We start from the raw sequence: 21,947 nt of genomic DNA on the forward strand, positions 1-21,947 counted from the left end.
TTAAGGCAAAAACCCCCTAGAATCATCTTCTCCCGACTTTAACCCAGCTTCCAAATCAACTGCATTAGAGCTCGACGGAAACCCGCCACACTTCTGACACCTGGTGACAACCAGAATCTGACGACAAGAAGGGCACGATGAGTGGGACCCAAGCCACATATCGATACATCCGATGTGAAATCCGTGACCACACTGAGGTAACACTCTGATTACATCTCCCTCGACGAATTCCGTCAAGCATATAGCGCAATCCGTTAGTTTAGGGTTAACGGATCTGTTAAATGTGAGCGTAGGGAGTGATCGGAGAACATTCTTTTTGAGGCCATTTCTCGTCGGAATCTGAGGAGGAGAACGATCGGTACGGCTAATGCGCCGAAGCCAAGCGCAGCGAGCTACGGCGAAGAGACCGACGGCACAAATTAGGGCACAGATGAAAGCGGCGAGGATGACAACAAAGTCGGAGTTTGATTCGGACAACTGATTGTCCGGCGATTGGCCGGTGTTACCTGACGTTGAATTCATGAGAGAGGAAGAAAGAGTTTCTGTTTTTTTCACATTTTTCACTTGACTTGACTTACATTTATAAACCCAAAAATCGAAAAAGGAAATATTTTGTGAATCTCGAGAATTCATCGGTGATTTTCCTCCTGACACGTTTTTATATATATTCGAGGATAATCGAATAGTTAGCACTTGAGACGCTGGAATTGGAAAATAACATGTAAACCAATGGGCCAAAAAGTAACATTTTAATTTAAGAGACCTTATGGGCCCCAATTTTTATTTTTTTTCATTTGGAGGACCAAATTGCCCTTATACAGCCGTACGCAATTTCAAATTTCGACTCGAAGGTGCCCCCACCCATATATCTTAACCTAACATGATGTGAGGGAGGTGGAACACACCTTCCAATTTACATAATTAAAACTTTGAAAACAAAAAAAATCTGAAATTAGGAAGGGATGGAGTTAAAACTGTTTTTTTTTTTTTTTTTGAAATTATCTGATGATTAAGTCAATTTTTTTTTAAATATAGTTTAGATTAGGAAAAAATATAAATATAAATTTTTTGTTTTGTTTTGAAATTGAGGCACCTGGACCTCGTAGAGCATCCGCTCCACCCCTCCAACATATTGGGTAATTTTTAGGATAAAATCCCAAAGGTGGCCCCTAAAGGGTGTGATTCAAATTGAAGACCTTCACTTACTAAGATGTGGTCTTGGCCATCTTACCAATTCTTTGGAGTTATTTCATACATTATTTCGCTATACAATAATCTTATTTATATACTTTTAGGAACATTAATTGAATCTTACGTCTTTTAACTATATCATGGTTCTGGTCTACTAAGTACCCTAATGCCACTTCTTAATATTGTTTCTTTGCATGTCTTTCCACATATTAACACGTATTTGTTTTGATTATTATTATTATGAATGTGGATTTTTGTGATATTGTTCACTAACTATGATTACATGAAAAATATTTCAGGTGCTATGTTAGATTTTTTTTGTATGGGTAAATTGGATTTGAATCCACGACCTTAAAGTTGCTTTGCAATGTGTTAAACCAACTGAACTATGGGCCTAAACCCCCAACTTGCTTAGTTAATTAAGTCTTTGGGCAATGATACTAAAGACCCAGATTAAATACTCTCAGCATCGAGTTATTAAACTCATTAAAAACAAGCTTACTGATAAAATAAAAAGCTTTGGTTACACGACAACGTTAACTTTTCTCATGCTCTAGTGTCTTAGTAATTTGATGCTCTTTAGGGGCCTATGATGTTAGGTCTTGGGATTACTATGGCTTAAAAGGGTGGTAACTCCAAGCCTACTATATGCACTTGGGACTCGAACTTGCAACTCCAACATTCTGATTTGACTCATGGACCTATATCCCCCAACGATACACTAACCATCTCCCTTGTAGAATTTGTCTTAACACAGAATTTGGCACGTGTATGGTGATTATCATTTGATCACCATGTGTATGTGGGACTGTGACATAAAATGTGAATCTTGCACAAACTCTTCTTGTGTGTGCGGCACGGAAATATAGTAAAAGCATCACGGATCAACAGGGGAGTTTGGTGTGACATTAACCATAATAATTATAGATAGATCTGTTCTGCTGCCCACACAATACGCATCACGTATACTAATCCCCAGGATAAACCTCATCTCATCACATCACACCACACCACACCTCCATCCAAATATGTTTGATGCTTTGCATCTAACAACCACATTTGAGATTAGACAAGTCCACTCAATGAGCTAATTATAAAAGCCCGATTATAGAAAAACTTAAATAAAATGGATAACAGCAACCAATCAGCCAAATTTTTGGAGTTTGGATATAGTAAGGGTGGGGCACTAGGAGGAGAACTCCTAGAATTTTATTTATTTATTTTTTTTTTCTCTTCCATTCAAATATCAGTGTGTCACTCACCTTCCGTATTTATCGAGTACCAGCAGGAAGTTGTGTACCCCATCACATGTCAGAGTTGCGTGGGATCCACTACATCAACTTTCCGTCTTCTGTGGTGTTCAAAGCTCCAACTATAAACATACTCCTACAATTAAATATTACATCTTAATATACAATAATGCGTCTTTTTAGCAAAGATAATATGCTATTCAAATTACCCAAAAAGAAATTATTCTATTCCTTTTTTTTTTTTTTTTTTTCAAATTATTATTATTTAAAAATATAAAAAAAATCACCCTCTTCTATGGACCGTCCCATTTTAATCCTTGCATCATGGAAAATTTATAAAATTATCATCCTTTGAAAATTTCAAAAGTAACTGCATCTTTCACCGTCCAAGTGTCCATATCACAAGCATTTTGCGTCCATTACTTACATAAAATATTAAGTATTATCTTCTATTATTTTATTTTTATTAGTGGAACAAAGGTCAAAAGAAGAAATGAAATGGACTAATAATCAAACAATTAAGTCGATGAGATATTTAAGATCATCAAAATAAGATGAAACTTTATTTAATAAGATGTTGAATAACAAGCAAGACACATTGGGATTGGAATAAAAAAAATTACAAGTTATCATTTCCAATGATATTTTATAATTGCAAACAAACCCAGAGTTGTTTTCATTATTAATAGAGATCCTTTAAACGTGCTTCTTGGTTTATAGATAAGACAACACTAAGGTAAAGCCATTGGAAGGCGCATTCCAAAAAGAGACATTAGTGAAAGAAGGGACGTGGGAAAGCAAAAGGCTCGAGATCTCTTTCCTTCCTCACCAAATGCAGAGAATCAAACAAGATTATGACATGCAAGGAAAGCAGTTTACATTTATACATGTATAACGTAAAATAGTTTTTTTTTTTTTTTTTTTTCTTTGGTAGGTTAATGAAAGATACCTAAGCCTAAGTATAAACTCGTCCATGACCAATTTCTTAAATGTATCTGATCTTGGTTTCACTTGGGCAGTGCACTACAGGGGCATGATTCATCTAGCCAGCACCAAACCATGGGATAAGATTTTGTTGTTGGTGGTGGTGAATTTAAATCATAGTTTTCACTCAACCTAACAAGAACCGTGGCAATCTAATAAGTAATAAGGAGGACGAAGACAGTTTCAATCAGAGACAGACTAAACCCAAACCTAAGCCATGTGTGACATGAGAATTTTTCTTCACCAAATCATCAAGAATCCAGAGAAATTTAAAAGGCCCTGGAAAACTCAGACGACTCCAATAATTGTGTCTTCTAGATCACAAATTCCAGACGTAGCTTTAGAAGATTATGTAAAACATAATCAAAAAGTTATCTAGATAAACCTCCACAAATTTACAAGAGAAGTCTTATTTGTAATCATACCCTTCAGAATCACCCAAAACACTTCGCTTGCAAGTTTTTTTCATCCCCCTTAAATCACTTGTATTCTCGAGTGGGAAGAGTGACTTTTTTTTTTGGCTAGGCAAGCAAGATTATGGTCAGTAATTAAACGTAGGTTTTGTAGCCAGGTCGTGCTATCAACACTCAAAATACTTTAACCAACTAAGCAAACAGGCACCTTCTGGATGGGAGAGTTGAGTTTTATCAGAGGATTAGCTTGACATACTTTGTAGTTCATCAAGCTAATTTAGCCAAATAAAATAACTGTGCTACGCTTGTATCACAATGGCTGGGCCCAAAGCTAGCTACAGTTTGAAGACAAGGAAAGTTTCAAAGTCCAAATATTAATTTAAGAAAACTCATAACAGCTCAACACTACTTCCAAAGTGATCTGCAAATAATACTGAGACACAAGCAGGCATGTCCAGGGGGGAAGTTTTAGGAGCAATATAAAGTGCCCCATGTAACATGGACATTCCATGCTCACAGAAATAAAAAAACTAAGGTTTTCTAAAGAATAAGATCAGTAACAAGAAATGACGATTCTATCGTAAATTAATGAGGCATATTTTGCCATTTCACAAGTCAAATCTCACATTCCATTTACCATTAATATCGGCATTGAGAGTCCAATTGTTTTCCCTTATCTGCACGTATGGCACCTGCAATGAAGTTACAAGATAGGAAAGTTAAAAAAAGCATGACCAGTTGTTCATAGTTAAATGGAAAAAACAGGAAAACTAAAATGAGAAGGGGAGAAAAAAAGAGAGAGAAGTTACTAGTTTGTACCTAGATTTACATTTTTCAAAATTATTTTTGTTTGTTTATATATTTTAAGTACAGGCATTCAGAAAAACAGCAGAACAGGACTGGAACCAGAGACCTCCCTCAACCACTGCCCCAAGAGGTGACATTGGCAAATTTGCTATAAAATATCTTACAGAAATTACCCGCATTGTGAAATTATGTAGAAATTAGGTGAAGGTGAGCTGGACATATGCATACATGTCTAAGTGAGAGCACATATACAGAGACGAATTTACCTTGTCAAACATTTCATAGCCTACTTTGAACCTTACGTCTTGGTCCTCTTGGAAGTTGAATATACTCCAAGTCATCTCAGCAGCTCCTCTTGCCTTTATCTGGGAGAAATATCAACATAGAAGTAGCATAAAAAAAAATACATAAACAACTATGACATCCAAATTTCTCTTTAGCAATATCAGCATTTTTATTTGTTGATTTATTTATTTTTTGTTTTTGCTAGGCATGCTAGATTAGTGGTCAGTCATAAACATCAGTTGCAAGAGTCTCACTGTACAAATATCCATTGCATTAACTAGCTTGATAAAACTACCAACCTCTTTGAACTCTTGCTCAGAATCACATCTTCCCTTGATGTTAAAGCTTAGTAAGCCATTAGTTGTAATAGGAAATGCCTTCTTTCCACGTACAGTATATCTGAACTTCTCAGGTTTATCATATTGTAACCCTACTCCAACGCTGGCCGATAACTACAAAATAGATAGATCATCCAATGTGGAGTACATAAAAAAAAAACATTGGCTTGAAGTTGTAAGTGTGAACTTTGAGCATGATAACATACCTCAGGGTAGAAGTGTCTAATTATTGCACTACAATAACTTGGAGATCCAATCCATGTATCGAGCTCCCCTTGTACCTACCATAAAACAATTTTCTTTTAAGTCAGCCCCTATACTTGAAAATCAATTGGATTCAAGACCAAAACAGCAGAAGATACCACAAGTTGTTTGATAGTTATCACATGACCCACAAGGTACCACGTGACCTGTAATAATGTATCCACACCACTGCTATACATGGATCGTGAGTGAAGATATAAATGATTGATGCACTGCACAGCAATTTTGAGGTCTTGAGTTTGATTCAAGCTTACCAACCCACAAAAAAAAGTAAGTGTCATACTTTTCCATCCGCTGAGATGGATCAGTCAATCCAACTCAAGATACATGCCTGAGAACATTCTGCATTGGTTGTGTCCGTCTAAATTGACCAACCTAATTCCAATGAATTCTTCACAAAGGCTCATAGAACTCAAATTGGTCTCACCCAGGCCATGTGGAATTAGGAAGCCCAAGTTATTCTTTGATGTTGTGATTTTACCATTGAGCAGATTATAACCACAAACATTACATTATTTGTAATAAAAGACACAAAAGCAGTATAGTTAAATCTTACAATTCAAAAAATAACAATAATATTATATAGCTAAGGACTAGTCATGACCATTAATAGTTTTATAAGATCATGATGAAATAAAAAGGGTTTATAAATTATTATCCAATTTGACTGAAGGGTAAAAAAATACAAAATAACAGATAATATGCTGGGCTTAGACCCCAAGATCAGTTGGTTTGACACATTGCAAAGCAACTTTGAGGTCGTGGGTTCAAGTCCAACTTACCCATCAACTAAAAAAGAGAGGATACTATGCTAATTACGGATAATAAAAAATAAAAAAAATGCAAACCATGTCTGCTGGACTTAGATACCAGAACATGGTTGGAACAACATATCATTAGCACCCATTAGCACTCATATCACAAAATGCATGACGGCACCTATCTCCCTTAAGGTTCATGCTATCCATTGCGTTATATATGTAATGGCATTGTAGAAGTCTCGTGTCACACCCCATATTAGATATGCAAATAGCTCTCCTGACCATTGCTAACCAAAATTACAGTATTACGCCACCTAAGGGAGCTTAACCATCAAACTGAAACTTACAACGTTGACAGCTAAAGAAAATTGGTATGGTTATGGGATACATCCCATCTAAGAGGTGGTCAATGAATCAAATAGTGTGGATCAACAAATCAGTGAGGAACTGATTCGGCATTATAGATCATATTAACATATAACGACCTCTTGGTTTTCTTGCAATATAATCATGTTTTTCTCTAAAAATCTATGCCTGCTGTGTATATGTTGAACCTTTTTGAAATACTTTGAGAAACCCATTTGTTTCTAATTAAGTTCAAATTTTAATCAAATTTATCACATAAAAGCGCAAAGCTGGGCAAACCACTACGATTCTGAACTCAGGAACTAACAATTAAATTGGCAATCGAAGCTCAGCAATCCAAAGAACTACGCCACAGAAATCCTATAAATCAAGAGAGGTAACCCATTTAAGTAATCAAATGGAAAATTACATAGAAACAAGAGCAAATCGTCGGCCACGAAATAGAGAAGAAACGAAGAGGAGATAAGGTGGGAGAGGAGGAATGAACACCTGCAAGTAGGTTTGGGCGTCGATGGGGAACTTCTCCTTCGCATGGATTCTCAGAGATTTGGATTTCCCGCCATATCTTAGAGAGGTCTCCATTTATTAGTTGTGGAGAAACCCTGGAAAACAAAACAACAACCCTAGAACTTTATCCGTTATATAGGTTAAAAGGGCGGCAATGGCGATTGGGGAGGGATATTCGTTCGTGTGCGCATTTTTCACGTGTGTGAAGAGTTAGCTAGTAGCCTAGTATTCCCCATAGTCACAAAAATTTCCTAATTTTTCAAAAAATTCATAAAACTCTCCTAATTAAGGATAAGCCGATTAATTTGGCGAATTGACGCATTAATCATAGATCCCTCGAGTAATCATGGAATATGATAACATTTTTTACTTTTTACCTTCAAAATTTTAGTTTTTTCAACATTCAACCATCAAGAAGAAGATAGGATTTAAAAAGAGATTGAAGAAGATAAATTTGGTTAACAAATTCAATAAAGGAAAATGTTGAAATAACACAAAGTATTTATTGCAATTCTCACAAGTCTGCCATGGGATGTGCACATAACTATAAATGTGTTTTCTCGCGATATGAGTAAAAATTATTTATGATTATGTATGCATGTTCACGTCTAAATTGTGAGAATCACAGTAAATGCTTCGTGTCACCCCAGCATGACTCTTCAAAAAAATATTTTATATAATCTCCACAAAGAATTTCTGATTTTTTTTTGTGAAATTTTTTCAAATTTATTCGAATCAACCAAACTGAACCCTCGTCAAATAATTACCGTTATTTGCATATATCATATTTGAAATCAACAAATTATAAAAGAGTCCAATTAAAATAATTTTACAACTCAATTGTTAGGAAAAACATAACAATTAATTTCACATAAATCATTTAAGACTATCGTTTCGTGAAACCATTATTTGTTTCACAGAAATCATCCTCTCCCCAACACCACCCATCCATCTAGAGTTTCAAAACTCGTCCTTGATCAAGATAACCCCATCCACCCAAGTCATCTTGCTATCATTAATTGAAAATACTAGTACTATCAATGTTTTGAACTCCACATCATCTCGTTTGACAAACAAGATGACTCAGAGCAATATTTCAACAAAACTCAGCCGAGTCAATTGGGATATAGGGTATTTCTCATTTAAAATAATTAATTTAAACATTTATTATATAAATAAAAGTATGATCTTATGAATACATCTTCTGATCTAAGTCACTTGATCTCGTCCATTGAAACCATGCGCACCCATCTTCTATATGATAGAACTAATGAAAGTAATTCAAAGTGTAGAATTACGTCCAAACTATTCCAATAGACAAAAAAAAAAAATTAGGGTATCCTCTCTCTCTCTCTAACTCCTTATGGAACAAATATTAATTTCAAAACACAGACCATGGGTGATTGGCCATCTAAAGAACCTGGAGACAGTATTGAGTATGGATAGCCATTGAATTTATTTAAAGTCGCTGGTCAGTTTTATGCCATCGATGACGAGGAACATTTGCAGCCTGGCTTCCAAAATGTGGTCAATTTTATGCCATCCATGACGTAGGAACGTTTGTAGCCTGGCTTGTGATATACTGATATTACTCTCTCCATCCAAAACGTGACAAGACGCTGGTTGCACACCCTGAACAACGAAGTGCCAGTGGAATCATCTTGCAGGTTACAATGTTAGTGCAGACTAAGAATGTTTGGGTTATTCTGTTGTTGTTCTTTGACAGGCCTCCTCGGCCTCCCTGTATTTTCTTCCCCTTTATCAATATATTATACTTATAAAAAAAATAAAAAAAAGAATGTTTGGGTTATACCAACCTGGGTGTCAATTCTTCCCAGGTTTGCCTCCCATAATGTAAACCCAGTAGCAGATGACCAGATTTGAGAACACGTCTGACAAATCAACCTCCCTTGACTTGTCCATGTTGTGAGTTGAGTGACATGGGGGTGGTCAGCCCAGATGACAAACTCTTTGAACCACGTCATTCGCACAACAGATTTCTTGTGCTATCCCTCCATTGGGTTGAACCAACACTAGAGGCGTTGAGTTTAAAAGAGGTTTGTTACATTGGAAGAAATCTGTGGCAGAGAAAATCTCAACCTTTGCCATCATTTTACAGACAGGCTTGAGATAGTAATTTGGTCGATGTCTTGTATTAACCAAGTTCGACTTTGGTCCATGGCCTACCAAATCAGATCAACTACATATACTGGAATGTGCACCGGAGAGTAAATAAAAAAGGATTGCATTGATGTCATTCCCTTATAAAACAACTAAACCATGTAAGTTTTTGGAGTAACTCACTCAGAATGTTCATTAAATCACAACAAAATTCTGATCCAGGCATCATACCTAACAAAGTAACATTGTGGAGGATCATACACTTCACTTTCAAGTAATTCAAATTTATTTACCTATCTATCAGATTTCATCGATGACCTCAAGAATATCATCTACCTCGTGCCTCAACGCTGTCAATTTCTGCTGGAGTGCGGCAACCCGGTTCTCGATTTCCCGTCCCCCAGACTTCTTCTCGTAGAAGTCCACCACCATGGTGTGTTTCAACATCAGTTTCTCTTGCATCTCTTTTTCCTTTGCAACCAACTCCTCTACCTGCATATATATAGAGAAAAGTGCATTAAGCCATAGCTCAAAACTGCACACGTAGACAATGTTAGACATCCAACGGATCACATTCTCTCCAACTGGACAAAACCATAGAGAAATCGATTGACCATCCAAAAGAAAGTGACCGACGCAGCCTTGGAGATATCAATTATTAACTATCAATTCAGCGCATACAAGATGACTTCAAAAGACGGACTAGTTGTTCCCTAGACAGATAACCAAGAGCACAAAGAACATTGGTGGAAACCCACCTTAGGCCATATCTGAGCAGCTTGTGGAGAAGTCTGCAAGAAACCCAATAAGGGCCTCAAGTCTTTTGATAACTCTTTTAACAAACTATCTGCTGCTTTACGAGCTGCCTTACAAGCCTGAACATCCCCTATCCTGGTGAGATCGTGTAACGATGTTTCCAGCTTATCATGGACTGCTAAACAGCGATTGATGACATTCTGTATCTGCTGAACAGTTGCTTGCACCTGAAATAACAAGACAGAAAAGTGCAAATACATTACAAATAACTATTTTAATATTGATATTTTAAGATTGGAAATGAAATTCTGCATACCTCATCCCAGTGAAGTTTCGCCAAATAAGCAGGAGAAGACTTGGAGATTGACATGTCAGCATGCATATATACAATGCAAGTGGCAAAGAGGAAGAGAAATCCAGAAATCAACATCAATGGCTCCCTAAGAAATGATAGGCTGTTGAATTTATAATAGACCTGGAAAAAGCAAAGGAATTCAGCAAAATGTTCCTACATAAGCAGTCAACAAAATCACACACACAATTATTGTGCAATATGAATAACCAATTGTATGGGTGCGTAACTGTATATAGCTTATATAATATAAGCACAGAAACCAATATGCAAACCTTGCCACAAGAACTATTATATGATAACACTATTCTGATCTTTTTCCACCTTTTGACTAAAAATAACAACATGCTTCAATGTAACATAGAGAAATGAAGAAAAAGGACACCTGAAAATGCTGATTATGCTCTGGCACAACATTACTCTTTTCCAGTACAACCACTGGCCTCCCAGCGATATCCAGGTGGGAATATTTCACCTGCATTACACAACAAAACCGTAAACTTAAAAGCAACATTAAACTTTCACATTTCAAGATGATAACAAAAAAAGAGCATATTATATAAGGGAGAAAAAGTGAAAGGTGGAAGAAGAAAAAGTAAAAAAAAGAATGAGAAAGACTAAGCTTGACTACCAATACCTCTTGCCATTGTTTAACCGGAAAAGGAATAGAAAAAGAAATATCTTTCGACCCTTCAGGCAAAACAACCTGAAGAAATAAAGTACCATTTAAGAGTTAAGACAATAAATGAATCATATTTTCAGAAAACAGAAAGAAAGAAAGACATTTGATCAACCGCATTTTACAATAAATGAATCATATTTTCAGAAAACAGAAAGAAAGAAAGACATTTGATCAACCGCATTTCTGCAATCCATAGATCAGGCCTCCCATTATCTTCCAAAGAAGGGAAAAGCGTTGGGGGGAGCATGAATTTGGAAGAATAAGAAACACGCAAGATAATCTTTAACTGTCGCAATTAAATAAATCAGCAAGAAAGACAAGAACTAAATAAAATGATGGAAGTTATAAACGTCATCAACATGGGAGGAATCTTCTGAAAAGTCACTTATCAAGGCAAGGTAAAAGAACACATCCGACATCATAGATGCAGATTTACATAGCAAAGTATTGGCCAAATCCAAGAGTATTTGATACTGTTTTTATGAATCCTTGGAAATGCCAAGATTACCCTGGCTTTTGAACTTATATTCAAATCATTTGGAGCAGAAACAGCCATCAAATGTTTCCAAATTAAATTACGGGGTGAAACATAACACACCTCATTGAAGGAAACAGAGAAAATTTATACCGATATATGAGTACCTTAGCATTCAAGCAGACAGACGTATGACAAGGAACAATAAGTAGGAGTAACTCTACTTGCCTTCACAATGAGATTGTCAATGACCACATCATCCATTGGGCAACCAAAAGAAATATTTACGAACCGCTTTCCCTCCGACTCAAATAAGTATTCCTGGAGTGGTAAGCCATAACCAATAGTAAAAGATGTTCTCCAACCACCAAACATTGGATACCGAGGTTCAATTTCCAATTCGGTCTGCAGATAAGAATAAACCTCGAGTGAAACTCAGGAATAACAAAAATTACCACTTTTCCATGCTGCTTTACAACCTATAAGATTCCTCACACATAACATAAATAATGTTCAGTACTTTTTCATATATCAATTGCTCACCTTTCTAGAATCACCCATTAAATGTGAAGTTGAGATATTGCCAATTTCATCTCTGTAATACACTGAATGAGCTCTTGGGGGCAATCTTGCAATGAAACGGCTAAATGATGATGCTCCTCTTAAATGGGGTCTAGCTTGATAATCAATCCTGTAACATAAAGAACAGATGGGTTGGAATGATCCAAGAAACATTCTATACAACATAAATAAGCAGGACCCAAAAGAAGCAACAAAAAAAAAAGGAAAAGAAAAGGTGAAGTGACCTGGAGAATCCCCCCTTGTTGTAAGCACCACCATGGACAAGTTGGTAATGTTCTGTAACCTGCACATTTCCCCAATGAGAAATCTCTATCTCTCGCAGCAGCTCTTGGGCAACTGCAAAGGGGCGATTGTTTTCATAATGAACAACTATAGGTTTGTATGAAAAGGGAGGAAGATTCTCATATGGACCATATTTGATCTCGGAATCTACGAGCTTTGTATTTTGAATTTTTGTAAATGATTCAACTCTAGGACTGGGTAGTCTAACACTGAGAAACTGAGCCTTGACTTCATAAGGAGATAGATAGTAGGCACTATCCTGAAATACGATAAGCTGAATATCCGCTTGAGTAATCTCTTCAGGGAATGGTTGCAGAGAATGGGTGAACACTGCCAACACCTCTAGGGTTAAACTTTCCCTCTTACCCAATTCCTTGGGTAAGGATACTGAATAAAAGGTCAAAGATGGAGGCATTTTTTCAGGGTAGACAACTTCAACAGGGAGGCTGACAGTAGAACCTTTTGATTTTCCTTTTCCTTCACTGGGTAAAGATGATACCAAATATGCCAAGTGTTTGGCCTGGTAGTCAGGAAAAGCCAATAAAACCTCCGACACCACATCAGGACCCGCATTCTCCACCTGCATATCAAAATAAGATAATATTTTATGAATCAATATTGTTCATCATGCCAAAAGAAAATGAAGTATTAAGTGCAAATCTCACTTAGTAAGATAGACCCATACCCAAATGCAAATGCATCATGAACTTACACATAGTATTTAACTTTTCAAAAAAACAAAATGCATCATGAACTTCATCCAAATTCAAGATTTCTAAAAGTGTACACTTTGCAGGTTTTCTAACCCCTTCCCCCAACCCCCAACACCCTAAAATAGACCAGGAATCAAATAAAAAAACAAGATAAGTATGTATTAATGCACCTTTAGAGTAGAAGTGATGCGTATGATCTGTGAAGTCAAATCAATCTGCAAAAGATCCAATGTGATCAGCAGCAGTAATCACGCAATAATGAGGGGAAAAAAAGAAACATAATTGAAATAATTTCACTATGAATTGATGCTTAATCAATGCAGTTACACAAACATTCTGCACATAGATGCAGCAGAATTTATATAAAATGAGCCATTAAAGTCCCTAGAAATATACAATACAGCAGAGCAGGATATCTCTTTCGGATTCATTATCTCCTAAAAGAATTTTCCTGGAAAAAAGAATCAGGAGACCAAGAACAGAATTTCCAAAAATGAGGTAGAGCAATGTCCTCCCTCTATTAAGAACAGATCTTTGTGGGTGGTGGTGTGTGTGGGTGGGTGTGGTGTGGTTGGGGGGTTGGGAGGGTCCAATTGAGAATCTGGTATTCCAGGTGTTAAGGGAAATACAAACGCCCCTCAGTATACATTATGGAAGAGAGTTTAGAGATCTAAAAGTAAGGACTTTCTCCTATTTAGATGAGAGAATCGCATACACTAAGCTCCACCTCCATGTATATAGAGATGAAGGTGTACCAACTGCTAAAATTTACACAATTTCTTGGATGACTGCTACTTCAGAACACGTGTGTGTGTGTGTGGTAATATATATGGGACTACATTCATCACCAAATGGCTATCAGAGATCCAAAATTCTCTGAAAATAACTGTTAAAATTGAGCTATAATCTCTGAACTAAACAGATCGAACCAATTTGATCCCATCGACAATGAAATAACACGGATTTACTTTTTTTTTTTTTTTTTTTATCGGTGAAATTTAACATATAAAGCTCCAAACTTGTAAAAAAATTAACAATAACTCGAAAACTCGTCAGGAAGTTGTTGCTGGAGTTTGAGAAAGTTGCATAGAAATCGATGGAAGACTAACTTACTTTTCGATCAACCTTCGAAATAATCAGATTGGAGATCACAGGTGTTGAGAAGATCGCGATCAAAAAGAGGAAGAAAGCGAATCGAGACTCCATTTCCCCTTCTGTCTCAGTCGAAAGAGATTTTGAGCCCTAAAACCTCTGTGGAGGGAGAGAAGTAAAGAAGTTTCTCCAACGATAGTAGAAATCACTTTCTAAACATGATCTGTGCGCACTTATGCGTTCGATTTTCCCCAAAATGACGTCTTGGCGCGGGCCTGGTTTTGGATTTCAAGGCCTAATCAGAACTAGGTTGGGTCGCGCGGAGTACTCGTACTGGACCAAATACGAAAATAAAGCCCGCAGGCCTGGCGCAAGACCAGGCCTATCACACTCTTAGCCGAACCAAAGACAAAACCGGCCCATCACCCCTCCAGTTACCTAGAATCCTTGGTTTCTTTTCCCAAAATCAGCCATCCTGGAGCACTTCAACCTTTATGATAAATTATTTTAATCTACTGAACTTAGCTCAATCTATCATTTTCAACCTTGCCTTAATCCCTCGTATAAAAATCCGATTTTCTTGAGGTGTGAAGCTTAAAGTAGATAGAATCTTGTTCCATGACCAGACCCTCATGTGGCATCCAATAACATTATCAGATGCCACGTTAATGTAGAGCACAAAATTTTAAGAATAATAATATAAAAAAAGATAATATTCCACCGTTGGATTTGAATTTTAAAATTGGAAGTGACATATGCTTCCAAATCAACTTTAATCTTTTTTTTTTACTCGAAGTAGTAAGACTATACTTTGTGAATTGAATGTTGGGAGATCAAGAAACAATTTCAAAACCCGAGCAAAGAAAAGAAAAGATGATGTTATGATGGATGAGTGGAAAGACTGTTTATTTACGAGGATGTAGGGAGTACCTAATAGGCGACAAACTAAGGAAAAGTGGATTGAAATAGTTTGGTCGTGTACAACAAAAAAAAAAACGATATAAAAATGTAGTTAGAAGAAATATACAAGTTATATAACTTGAATGTTCTGAAAGAGCAAACGGAAGATAGAAAAATGTGGACCGAGGTTGTGAGAGTATGAACACTTTAACTAAATGAGCACAGGTAGACCAAAACAGGCGTGGACTACGGTAGTAAGAATATGAACACCAAAATTAACTGAAAAACATGTCTTTAGTCAGAATTTAAAGGACTAACACGACTAGTTCAGCTGTCCCCAAAATATTGCGATAATACTTCGATGATGGTAAACCTTTGGAAGAGTGTAAAATGCACTTAGGCATATCTTATGACAGGAGTTCCCTTTAAACCATGATATGTAACTTATCATTCTTATAATTAAGAACAAATGCCCCCAAATATCCATAAAAGCTCAAGAAAGCAAACCAACATCAGTTTTTAATTTAAAGAATACATCATCCTCAATTTGGAGTAATTTCCCCATACATGGCTCAAGCTGACACACATGGTGCATGTGATCATCAATTGAAATAGGTCCTTCCATAGCTCTAAAGTTGTGATGGTTTGGCAATCCAGTCTGATTGAGATCCGAGAATCAGACAGCTGAAGGAAGGCTGGTGGCAAGTGTCCTACCAACTACTCATCTGTAAACCAACATGTCAAAATGTACAAGTTATGTCGCTGGCTTACAGCTAAACTGTATTAAACCACCAATCCTCACAGCTGGCACAGGTGCCACCATCATCATAAACATCACGGCCCAGTCAGTAGGTCAGCCTTTCCAAATGGCAAGTCAGCATCATTAACGGTTTGTTGTCCCCGAAATTGATTGTGTTGTTCTCTTGTTCCCGACTCTAGATGTCCCTGGTCCACGTTGGTGATCAGGATGGCTGCCACTGATGAGTGTGATGCGTCAGCTTCAATATCTGACGTGTCATGGTCCGAGTATTTCTTAACGGAGGTAGATGAGCATGCCAAATGCCCAGTAGTTTTGTAGTGATGAAGTGGGTGTGCCACTGGTGAAGCACCAGGACTCCCACCCAGTGTCCTAGTTGGAGATCGTGTCGTTCCCTCATTGTTCTTCTTCTTCACAGCCTTCATATGCCATTTCTTAAGGGCCTTCGATGTCTGTTCATCGAATATAGATTTCTTCATTGTTGATCCCATCTGCAAATTCCCACTAATTTAGTTTTTCTTTTACTTTTTGAATGTCACATGAAACATCAGGAAACAGTATAATGGTAGGTATAGTAGTCATACCTGAGTTACGAGAGCGTAGAGCGGAAGTGTAATGTAACTGCACATAAATTGGACTACAACCCTGCATTATCCCAGTAAAAATCAGCCAATAATTAACTCCAGAAAGCTCAAGCTCATGAAATATGAATATTAAATCTATAAATAGATGTAAGAGCATCCCATCCAATTAATCTTTGCCTTAAGAAATCTCCTCAAAAGGACCCTTTTGAGTGCTTTTCTGTGCCCCCGCAAGAGTAAGTCAACGATACCATAACTTGATGTGGCAGTTTCTATCATTTGGGAAAACAATTCATGGAAGCTAACACTTACCCGAGAGCAACTCTTATAATTAGAAGAGCGAACTTGTGATGGAAGCATGATTTCAACCCAAACTCATACTGCATAGTGAAAAGTAATTGCATCATTCTTGATTACAGATGATTTTCTTGAAGCTAGAAACGAAGAACACATTTTTTTTATAATCATGAAAATACAAAGTTTGATGAGAAAGAAAAAGATAAGTCTACATACCCATATCCACAAGAAATATGTTATTTGGAATGCATTCTGCACACAAAATTAATAGAATTGGTCCATTAGGACATCTCATTATGCAGTTACTTGTCATTAAAAAGAAAAGTTTCTGTCTAATGTCCAAAACAATGGCGGTTAATTTACTCCAAATGGGATGACTTTAGGCCTAGGACATCTTCAGTCGGACCCACTGAAAGAAACATTCGATGCCATCTCGACCAGAATGTCAGTGGTGGATTTTTCTTATGTTACAAACATTTGTTATCTTGGATTTTTTCGGGTGTAAAAGAGGACAAGAGGTCAATACCTGAAACAGAGTGAAATGGATGAGATATAGAACTAATTGAGGCCAATCGAACCAAAAATGTTTGTCACTGACTTGCACAAGAGGAATCCCTTGAACAACTGCATGCCTTTCTTGGATTTCAAGAGCCATTTGAGTTATAATTGTCTGAAGCTTTGTGCCAACTGCTAAGATTACCTACAACCAATTCAATGGTGGTCAAAGCTTTCTTCTCATTTTATGGATATTAAAAGTTTAATGTTTAATGTTCTGATACAAAGATTGCTTACCACTAGAGGAACTATCGATACCCAAAACAATGCCTCCCATCCTGAAAGGTACAATATAACCCAATGAACAAGATCAAAATCTTATTTGAGTTTGACAAGTGAATAATATTTACCATGATTGGAATTTTTAAGAAAAAGCTAACTCACCATCGACGTTTAAAAGCAAAAAGATGACAACTGAAGCCCATAACAAAGGACTGCCGACACCATTAAGAAATTAGATTAGAAGAATACTACAATAAACAGGAAAAAAAATATAAATCATCTAGACCCAACATAACCTGATAAAACATTAACCAATATTCCCTTGAAAGACCTCAAAAAAAATTTATTATACCTGATTCCCACAACTACCTTGAAGTCATCTTCTAATGACCTTTTAATATATTGTTGGAAATTAAACTTACTTCCAGGTGCTAAATGAACCTATAAGGATAAAAAATCAACAAATTACAATTAAAAATAAAACAGAATGCTGAAGCTTTTGCAGTTGAGCAAACTCACAGTGATGAATCCATGGCGCATGGTCAGGTAGTCTGCCTTACGAACAGACCTGAAAAATTGCCGAAAGAAGCAAACCTACAGGAGATGTAGATTTTAAGAAAAGCCACCCACTATGAAACAAATTCTGGAATAGGTACCAACCAATTGTTATTCTAGGGAGGTTAAGGTGTGAACATTGATGTAATGGGGGTGTTCTGGATATCTTATCCCAACTATTAACAAGAAGAATGGAACCTTGAACTACTGTTTTTATTCTTAACGAGAGAGAACTCTTGTTAGAAATAGAAGAAATGTAAGTATAACAAGATTTCGTGGTTGGTCAGATCGTCTTATCTTTAGTAATTTAGTAACACCTCATCTTTTCTACCTTTGCTTTCTACCTAATTAATTCCAAAAGAAGAAAATAAAAATGAAAATGTGCAAGAGGGATTACAAATATTCTTACAATATAAAAGAAGAAAGGCGTCCTAGTCCAGAGACTGGTGTGTGCTTTCACGAAAGATGTCTCATGAGTAAGCCTGAATCTCGAAATATCTGCATTAGTAGATATTTTATGCTTGAGAAGTTAATAACCACCAACTTCAACCTAGATGCATCGGAAATAAGAATTTTCTTGAATTTGTTTTCTCTTTTCATGCAACAAATTACCATTGGAAATTTCATTGTCATGGGATGAAATTTCCCTCTCCCACTCCTTCCATCCACGAATCTGCATAGAAGAGTTTCCTCAACAAAGTACAATATTCATAGGTGAGTGCACCATTCAATTGTAAAATTATAATCATCCAATCATGGATTTTGAACTGGGTAATCTCCTATATTGGACCATCAAATGTGGTCTCAACCACCCTCTAAAGCACCATATGTCTTGATATTCTGTTTATAGATGGCATGTCTGCCAATGCAATTGAGATTACATATTCATATTTCCTTGTATAGCTTAGATCTACGAGGTTTAAAATTCAAACATTACAAGAAAATTCTAGAAATAATCACATATTTCCACCAACCTTTAGTCTTCCAAGTGTCATTGTTATAGCACTATACGCTACATGAAAAACTGCTAAAAAGAATATGAAGATGTGTAACTGATGTAATCCATTTAAAGATATAAGCGGTTCGTACCCCTGTTGATAAGAATCACATTAGTTTCAATTCATAAAAGTGGTGATTATGAAACACATAACAAGATTTTTTTTCAAATTGGAGGGGGAAAAAATTAGAGACAACGCAATTTAATACTTCAAATTTGCAATGATAAATTCTATTGATAAAGCAAAGAAGAAACTAGAAAAAATAGAAAATCATAAAGAAATACATAGAGAATAAGGCAAGTAAATAAAGAAAGAGAGCTCCCTACAGAGGCATTTTCAGATTACAATATAAATCATCTCTAAGAGGCGATTGGCCAACCCATTCTCCAATCTTGGCACTCATGAGAAATAGAGGTTCAAGTTTTATTTCCAAATCCCAGATTTTGTTTCTCATAAGGAATATTCTTCGTGAACCTTTCTTCCTGGAAGAGTGCAACAAATAGCATTAAAAGTATCAACCTTGAACAACCATCAAAGTAATAATGTATGTAGCCATATACTTCATTGCAATGCTTGGATTGTAGTCTTGTTCTACATTGCTCTATTGACAATTCTATAACAAAAGTCGCGGAGCACAAGATACACTTACTGTTTTACATTTAGAAGCTTCTGAACCAGCGGATAAGAATCTACGCTCATTCCACAAAAGCCTCCTATGATGTTCCTCGGTCTTGTGTTCTGCTCCAGTCGTGTTTCCTGCCTCAACTCTCCCTCTATATGGGCATGGCAACATTGTATCTGCAACCTTAAAAGGAATGCAGATTCTAGCAATGTAGTTCTGCCCAAATGTCAGGATTAAGGAAATGAAACCTAGAACCATCAACTCTGCAAAACAAAAATAATAAAAAAAAATAGAAAAATTGTTCACTAGTTTGTCATCCTATGAATTCCCCAAAAGAAGAAAATGAATTAATTGAAGAAAGAAATCAACACATTGGAAATCTATTTGATTTTTTTCCTGTGCATAGATAGAGGCATTAAGGATCATATTATGTATTATTACCTCCTTTAACCTTCTCAAGAGCTTCAAAGAGAGCCGTCTTGCGTCTTTCTGTGAAATACTGAAATAAAAACAGCATATGAACCACAACCCATATATAGGTCAGTCAGACAAAGGAACTTATGGCACTCCCTCCCAACAGCTCCTCACCAAAAAAAAAAAAATGAACAGTTTGAATCCAAGAAATGAAATATAAAGCTCAACATATAATCCAAAACAAAATTTAGTTAAACTAGAACTAAAAAGTTTAAACTAGTAGAAAGAATTTTCTCCTAAAATAATATCCAATCAACCCATGTCAAAAATAAGAGGGATTGAGTGAAATAGATACCCCATCAAACAAAAGAATCCTCTTTTTTTTCTTTTTTCTTCCAAAACATGTGGAAAAACTAGGATTACCAAAAAAGAAAAAAAAAAACCAGACATAAAATTCCAAAAATCAGAAACAATTACACTCTTTTAATGCTTACTCTCCAACCCATCATTTGTTTCAATGAAATCAAGACAAACAACAAGAAACAAAGCCCAATTCACATTTTTTTCTTATCAAACCGAACTCAAAGAGACAGCTAAAGCACAAAAAACAAAATTTTCGAAAAGGAAACCCAAATAAGTCGTCCTTAATAGACCCAACACCAATATAAAAAAATCTAATCTTTTCCTCCTTTGATCTCAACCCAGTTTTTTTCCCGAAAATAATCAAGATGGTAAAGCAAATGAAAAATAAAATCCCAGAAGGGAGAAATTCAAATAAATGTGATCTCCTTTACATTGCCTTCTACAATAAAATCAAGTCCTAAATTAACAATAAAAAATCAACCTTTCGAAATTATCCCAAAAACCCCAGTAAGAATGAAATAATAAATTTTATAAAAGTAAACAGAAATATTAAACCAACCATCCTTAGATTTCCAACTTACCATTTTTCTGAAATAAAATCAAAATATATATAGTAACCATACCAACCATCAATATTCTCCCAAAACCTATATTAACCTATATCAAAGAAAACCAAAAAAAAAGATGGAAAATCAAATTGTTCATCATTACCTCCCCAACCCTATGAAGAACCTTCTCCAATATGATCGATAATATAATAATAACAGCACAAACAGTAGCAACTGCCCATGTGGGTGTCTGATCGAGCTCCCTTGACTGGGTACTACCCCCTTCCGCCATTCTCAGAGCTCAAAACTGAAGCAAAGAGAACCCAAGAACACAATCTCTGCAACAACTCCTCCCTATATTTATGGCCTCCAAATAACAAATAAAATAATGGGCATTTTTCATATTTTATTTTTTTCAAATTTCAGATTGAGAGAGGCTTAAAAGCAAAAAAATAATGGGCATTTTTTATAATTTATTTTTTCAAATTTCAGATTGAGAGAGGCTTGAAAACTATGGGTGGGAGAATACAGATATCAGATGAAGAAGCATAGTGCTTAAGCCGTTTGAAGGTTTTCTTCCTTTATAACGGTTAAAATCCAAAGTAGAACCCCGGGAAAATTAGTGGCGGTTAGCAAACATGTATTGTCCTAAATACCCCTAATGAAGGATGAAATTTCATACCCGCCATCATTAAACTTGTTAACGTGATTTTGTTAACTTATTAATAGGGGTGTTTTGTTTTAAATGTGGCAATTCCATGCTGTGCCTGCCCCCTCTTTGTCTTTCTCTCAAATGACAAGTGTTCTCGAGATTCGAAACTTTGATCGATAATTTAATAAAAAATATTTTCTTAATACATAGAAGAAGTGCGACACATGAATGAGGCACGATTCACTTTCTTAATATTCTAAGT

At 36.1% G+C, this 21,947-nt stretch overlaps 3 protein-coding genes and 1 pseudogene across 7 annotated transcripts; all 4 read right to left on the minus strand.

Annotated features, from left to right (window-relative positions):
- LOC147408540 (RING-H2 finger protein ATL80 pseudogene) lies at nucleotides 1-522 on the minus strand (annotated as a pseudogene).
- A 1,565-nt stretch (nucleotides 523-2,087) lies between these two features.
- Nucleotides 2,088-7,318, minus strand: LOC147408541 (outer envelope pore protein 21, chloroplastic-like). Of its 4 annotated transcripts, XR_015170859.1 has the most exons (7): nucleotides 7,149-7,316; nucleotides 5,475-5,549; nucleotides 5,230-5,382; nucleotides 4,912-5,010; nucleotides 4,476-4,530; nucleotides 2,454-2,577; nucleotides 2,088-2,237 (listed from the first exon to the last, which is right to left on the minus strand). XR_015170859.1 is itself a non-coding variant. In XM_086419309.1 (6 exons), exons 1-6 carry the CDS (start codon nucleotides 7,239-7,241, stop codon nucleotides 2,564-2,566), a joined length of 489 nt encoding a protein of 162 aa, XP_086275435.1. In that variant the 5' UTR covers nucleotides 7,242-7,316; the 3' UTR covers nucleotides 2,088-2,563. The 4 variants fall into 4 exon arrangements, 3 of the variants coding, with proteins under 3 accessions (XP_086275435.1, XP_086275422.1, XP_086275429.1); XM_086419309.1 differs by having other exon boundaries at nucleotides 2,088-2,577; XM_086419296.1 differs by lacking the exons at nucleotides 2,088-2,237; nucleotides 2,454-2,577 and adding an exon at nucleotides 3,409-4,173 and having other exon boundaries at nucleotides 7,149-7,318.
- Nucleotides 7,319-9,395: 2,077 nt separating this feature from the next.
- On the minus strand, nucleotides 9,396-14,437 carry LOC147408542 (Ribophorin I). Its single transcript, XM_086419338.1, has 10 exons — nucleotides 14,243-14,437; nucleotides 13,300-13,344; nucleotides 12,359-12,996; nucleotides 12,096-12,243; nucleotides 11,781-11,957; nucleotides 11,033-11,101; nucleotides 10,781-10,870; nucleotides 10,360-10,518; nucleotides 10,046-10,270; nucleotides 9,396-9,779 (listed from the first exon to the last, which is right to left on the minus strand). Exons 1-10 carry the CDS (start codon nucleotides 14,333-14,335, stop codon nucleotides 9,588-9,590), a joined length of 1,836 nt encoding a protein of 611 aa, XP_086275464.1. The 5' UTR covers nucleotides 14,336-14,437; the 3' UTR covers nucleotides 9,396-9,587.
- Nucleotides 14,438-15,550: 1,113 nt separating this feature from the next.
- LOC147408543 (MLO-like protein 9) lies at nucleotides 15,551-21,822 on the minus strand. 2 transcript variants are annotated; one of them, XM_086419348.1, is made up of 15 exons: nucleotides 21,197-21,822; nucleotides 20,150-20,207; nucleotides 19,736-19,971; nucleotides 19,063-19,179; nucleotides 18,701-18,761; nucleotides 18,498-18,586; nucleotides 18,053-18,127; nucleotides 17,886-17,974; nucleotides 17,696-17,745; nucleotides 17,549-17,589; nucleotides 17,283-17,456; nucleotides 16,973-17,008; nucleotides 16,772-16,839; nucleotides 16,463-16,523; nucleotides 15,551-16,369 (listed from the first exon to the last, which is right to left on the minus strand). In XM_086419348.1, exons 1-15 carry the CDS (start codon nucleotides 21,323-21,325, stop codon nucleotides 15,956-15,958), a joined length of 1,698 nt encoding a protein of 565 aa, XP_086275474.1. In that variant the 5' UTR covers nucleotides 21,326-21,822; the 3' UTR covers nucleotides 15,551-15,955. The 2 variants fall into 2 exon arrangements, with proteins under 2 accessions (XP_086275474.1, XP_086275482.1); XM_086419356.1 differs by lacking the exon at nucleotides 19,063-19,179.
- Nucleotides 21,823-21,947: the final 125 nt, after the last annotated feature.

This window comes from Akebia trifoliata, chromosome 2, assembly GCF_017979445.1.
Source record: "Akebia trifoliata isolate Shusen 1 chromosome 2, ASM1797944v1, whole genome shotgun sequence".
NCBI classification, from domain to species: Eukaryota; Viridiplantae; Streptophyta; class Magnoliopsida; order Ranunculales; family Lardizabalaceae; genus Akebia; species Akebia trifoliata.

What these genes read in the sequence shown, in the direction of transcription:
- LOC147408542 (XM_086419338.1), bottom strand. Translation starts at nt 14,335, where the DNA reads ATGGAGTCTCGATTCGCTTTCTTCCTCTTTTTGATCGCGATCTTCTCA. An exon ending in AACAAGGGGGGATTCTCCAG is followed by an intron (nt 12,244 to 12,358) that starts GTCACTTCACCT and finishes TTTATGTTACAG; the next exon opens with GATTGATTATCAAGCTAGAC. An exon ending in TTGACAATCTCATTGTGAAG is followed by an intron (nt 11,102 to 11,780) that starts GCAAGTAGAGTT and finishes TTATTTCTTCAG; the next exon opens with GTTGTTTTGCCTGAAGGGTC.
- LOC147408541 (XM_086419296.1), bottom strand. Translation starts at nt 7,241, where the DNA reads ATGGAGACCTCTCTAAGATATGGCGGGAAATCCAAATCTCTGAGAATC. An exon ending in ACGCCCAAACCTACTTGCAG is followed by an intron (nt 5,550 to 7,148) that starts GTGTTCATTCCT and finishes GTTTTATGGTAG; the next exon opens with GTACAAGGGGAGCTCGATAC. An exon ending in CTGAGCAAGAGTTCAAAGAG is followed by an intron (nt 5,011 to 5,229) that starts GTTGGTAGTTTT and finishes TATTTCTCCCAG; the next exon opens with ATAAAGGCAAGAGGAGCTGC.
- LOC147408543 (XM_086419348.1), bottom strand. Translation starts at nt 21,325, where the DNA reads ATGGCGGAAGGGGGTAGTACCCAGTCAAGGGAGCTCGATCAGACACCC. An exon ending in TTCTTCATAGGGTTGGGGAG is followed by an intron (nt 20,208 to 21,196) that starts GTAATGATGAAC and finishes TTTTTATTTCAG; the next exon opens with TATTTCACAGAAAGACGCAA. An exon ending in TCTACGCTCTCGTAACTCAG is followed by an intron (nt 16,370 to 16,462) that starts GTATGACTACTA and finishes GGGAATTTGCAG; the next exon opens with ATGGGATCAACAATGAAGAA.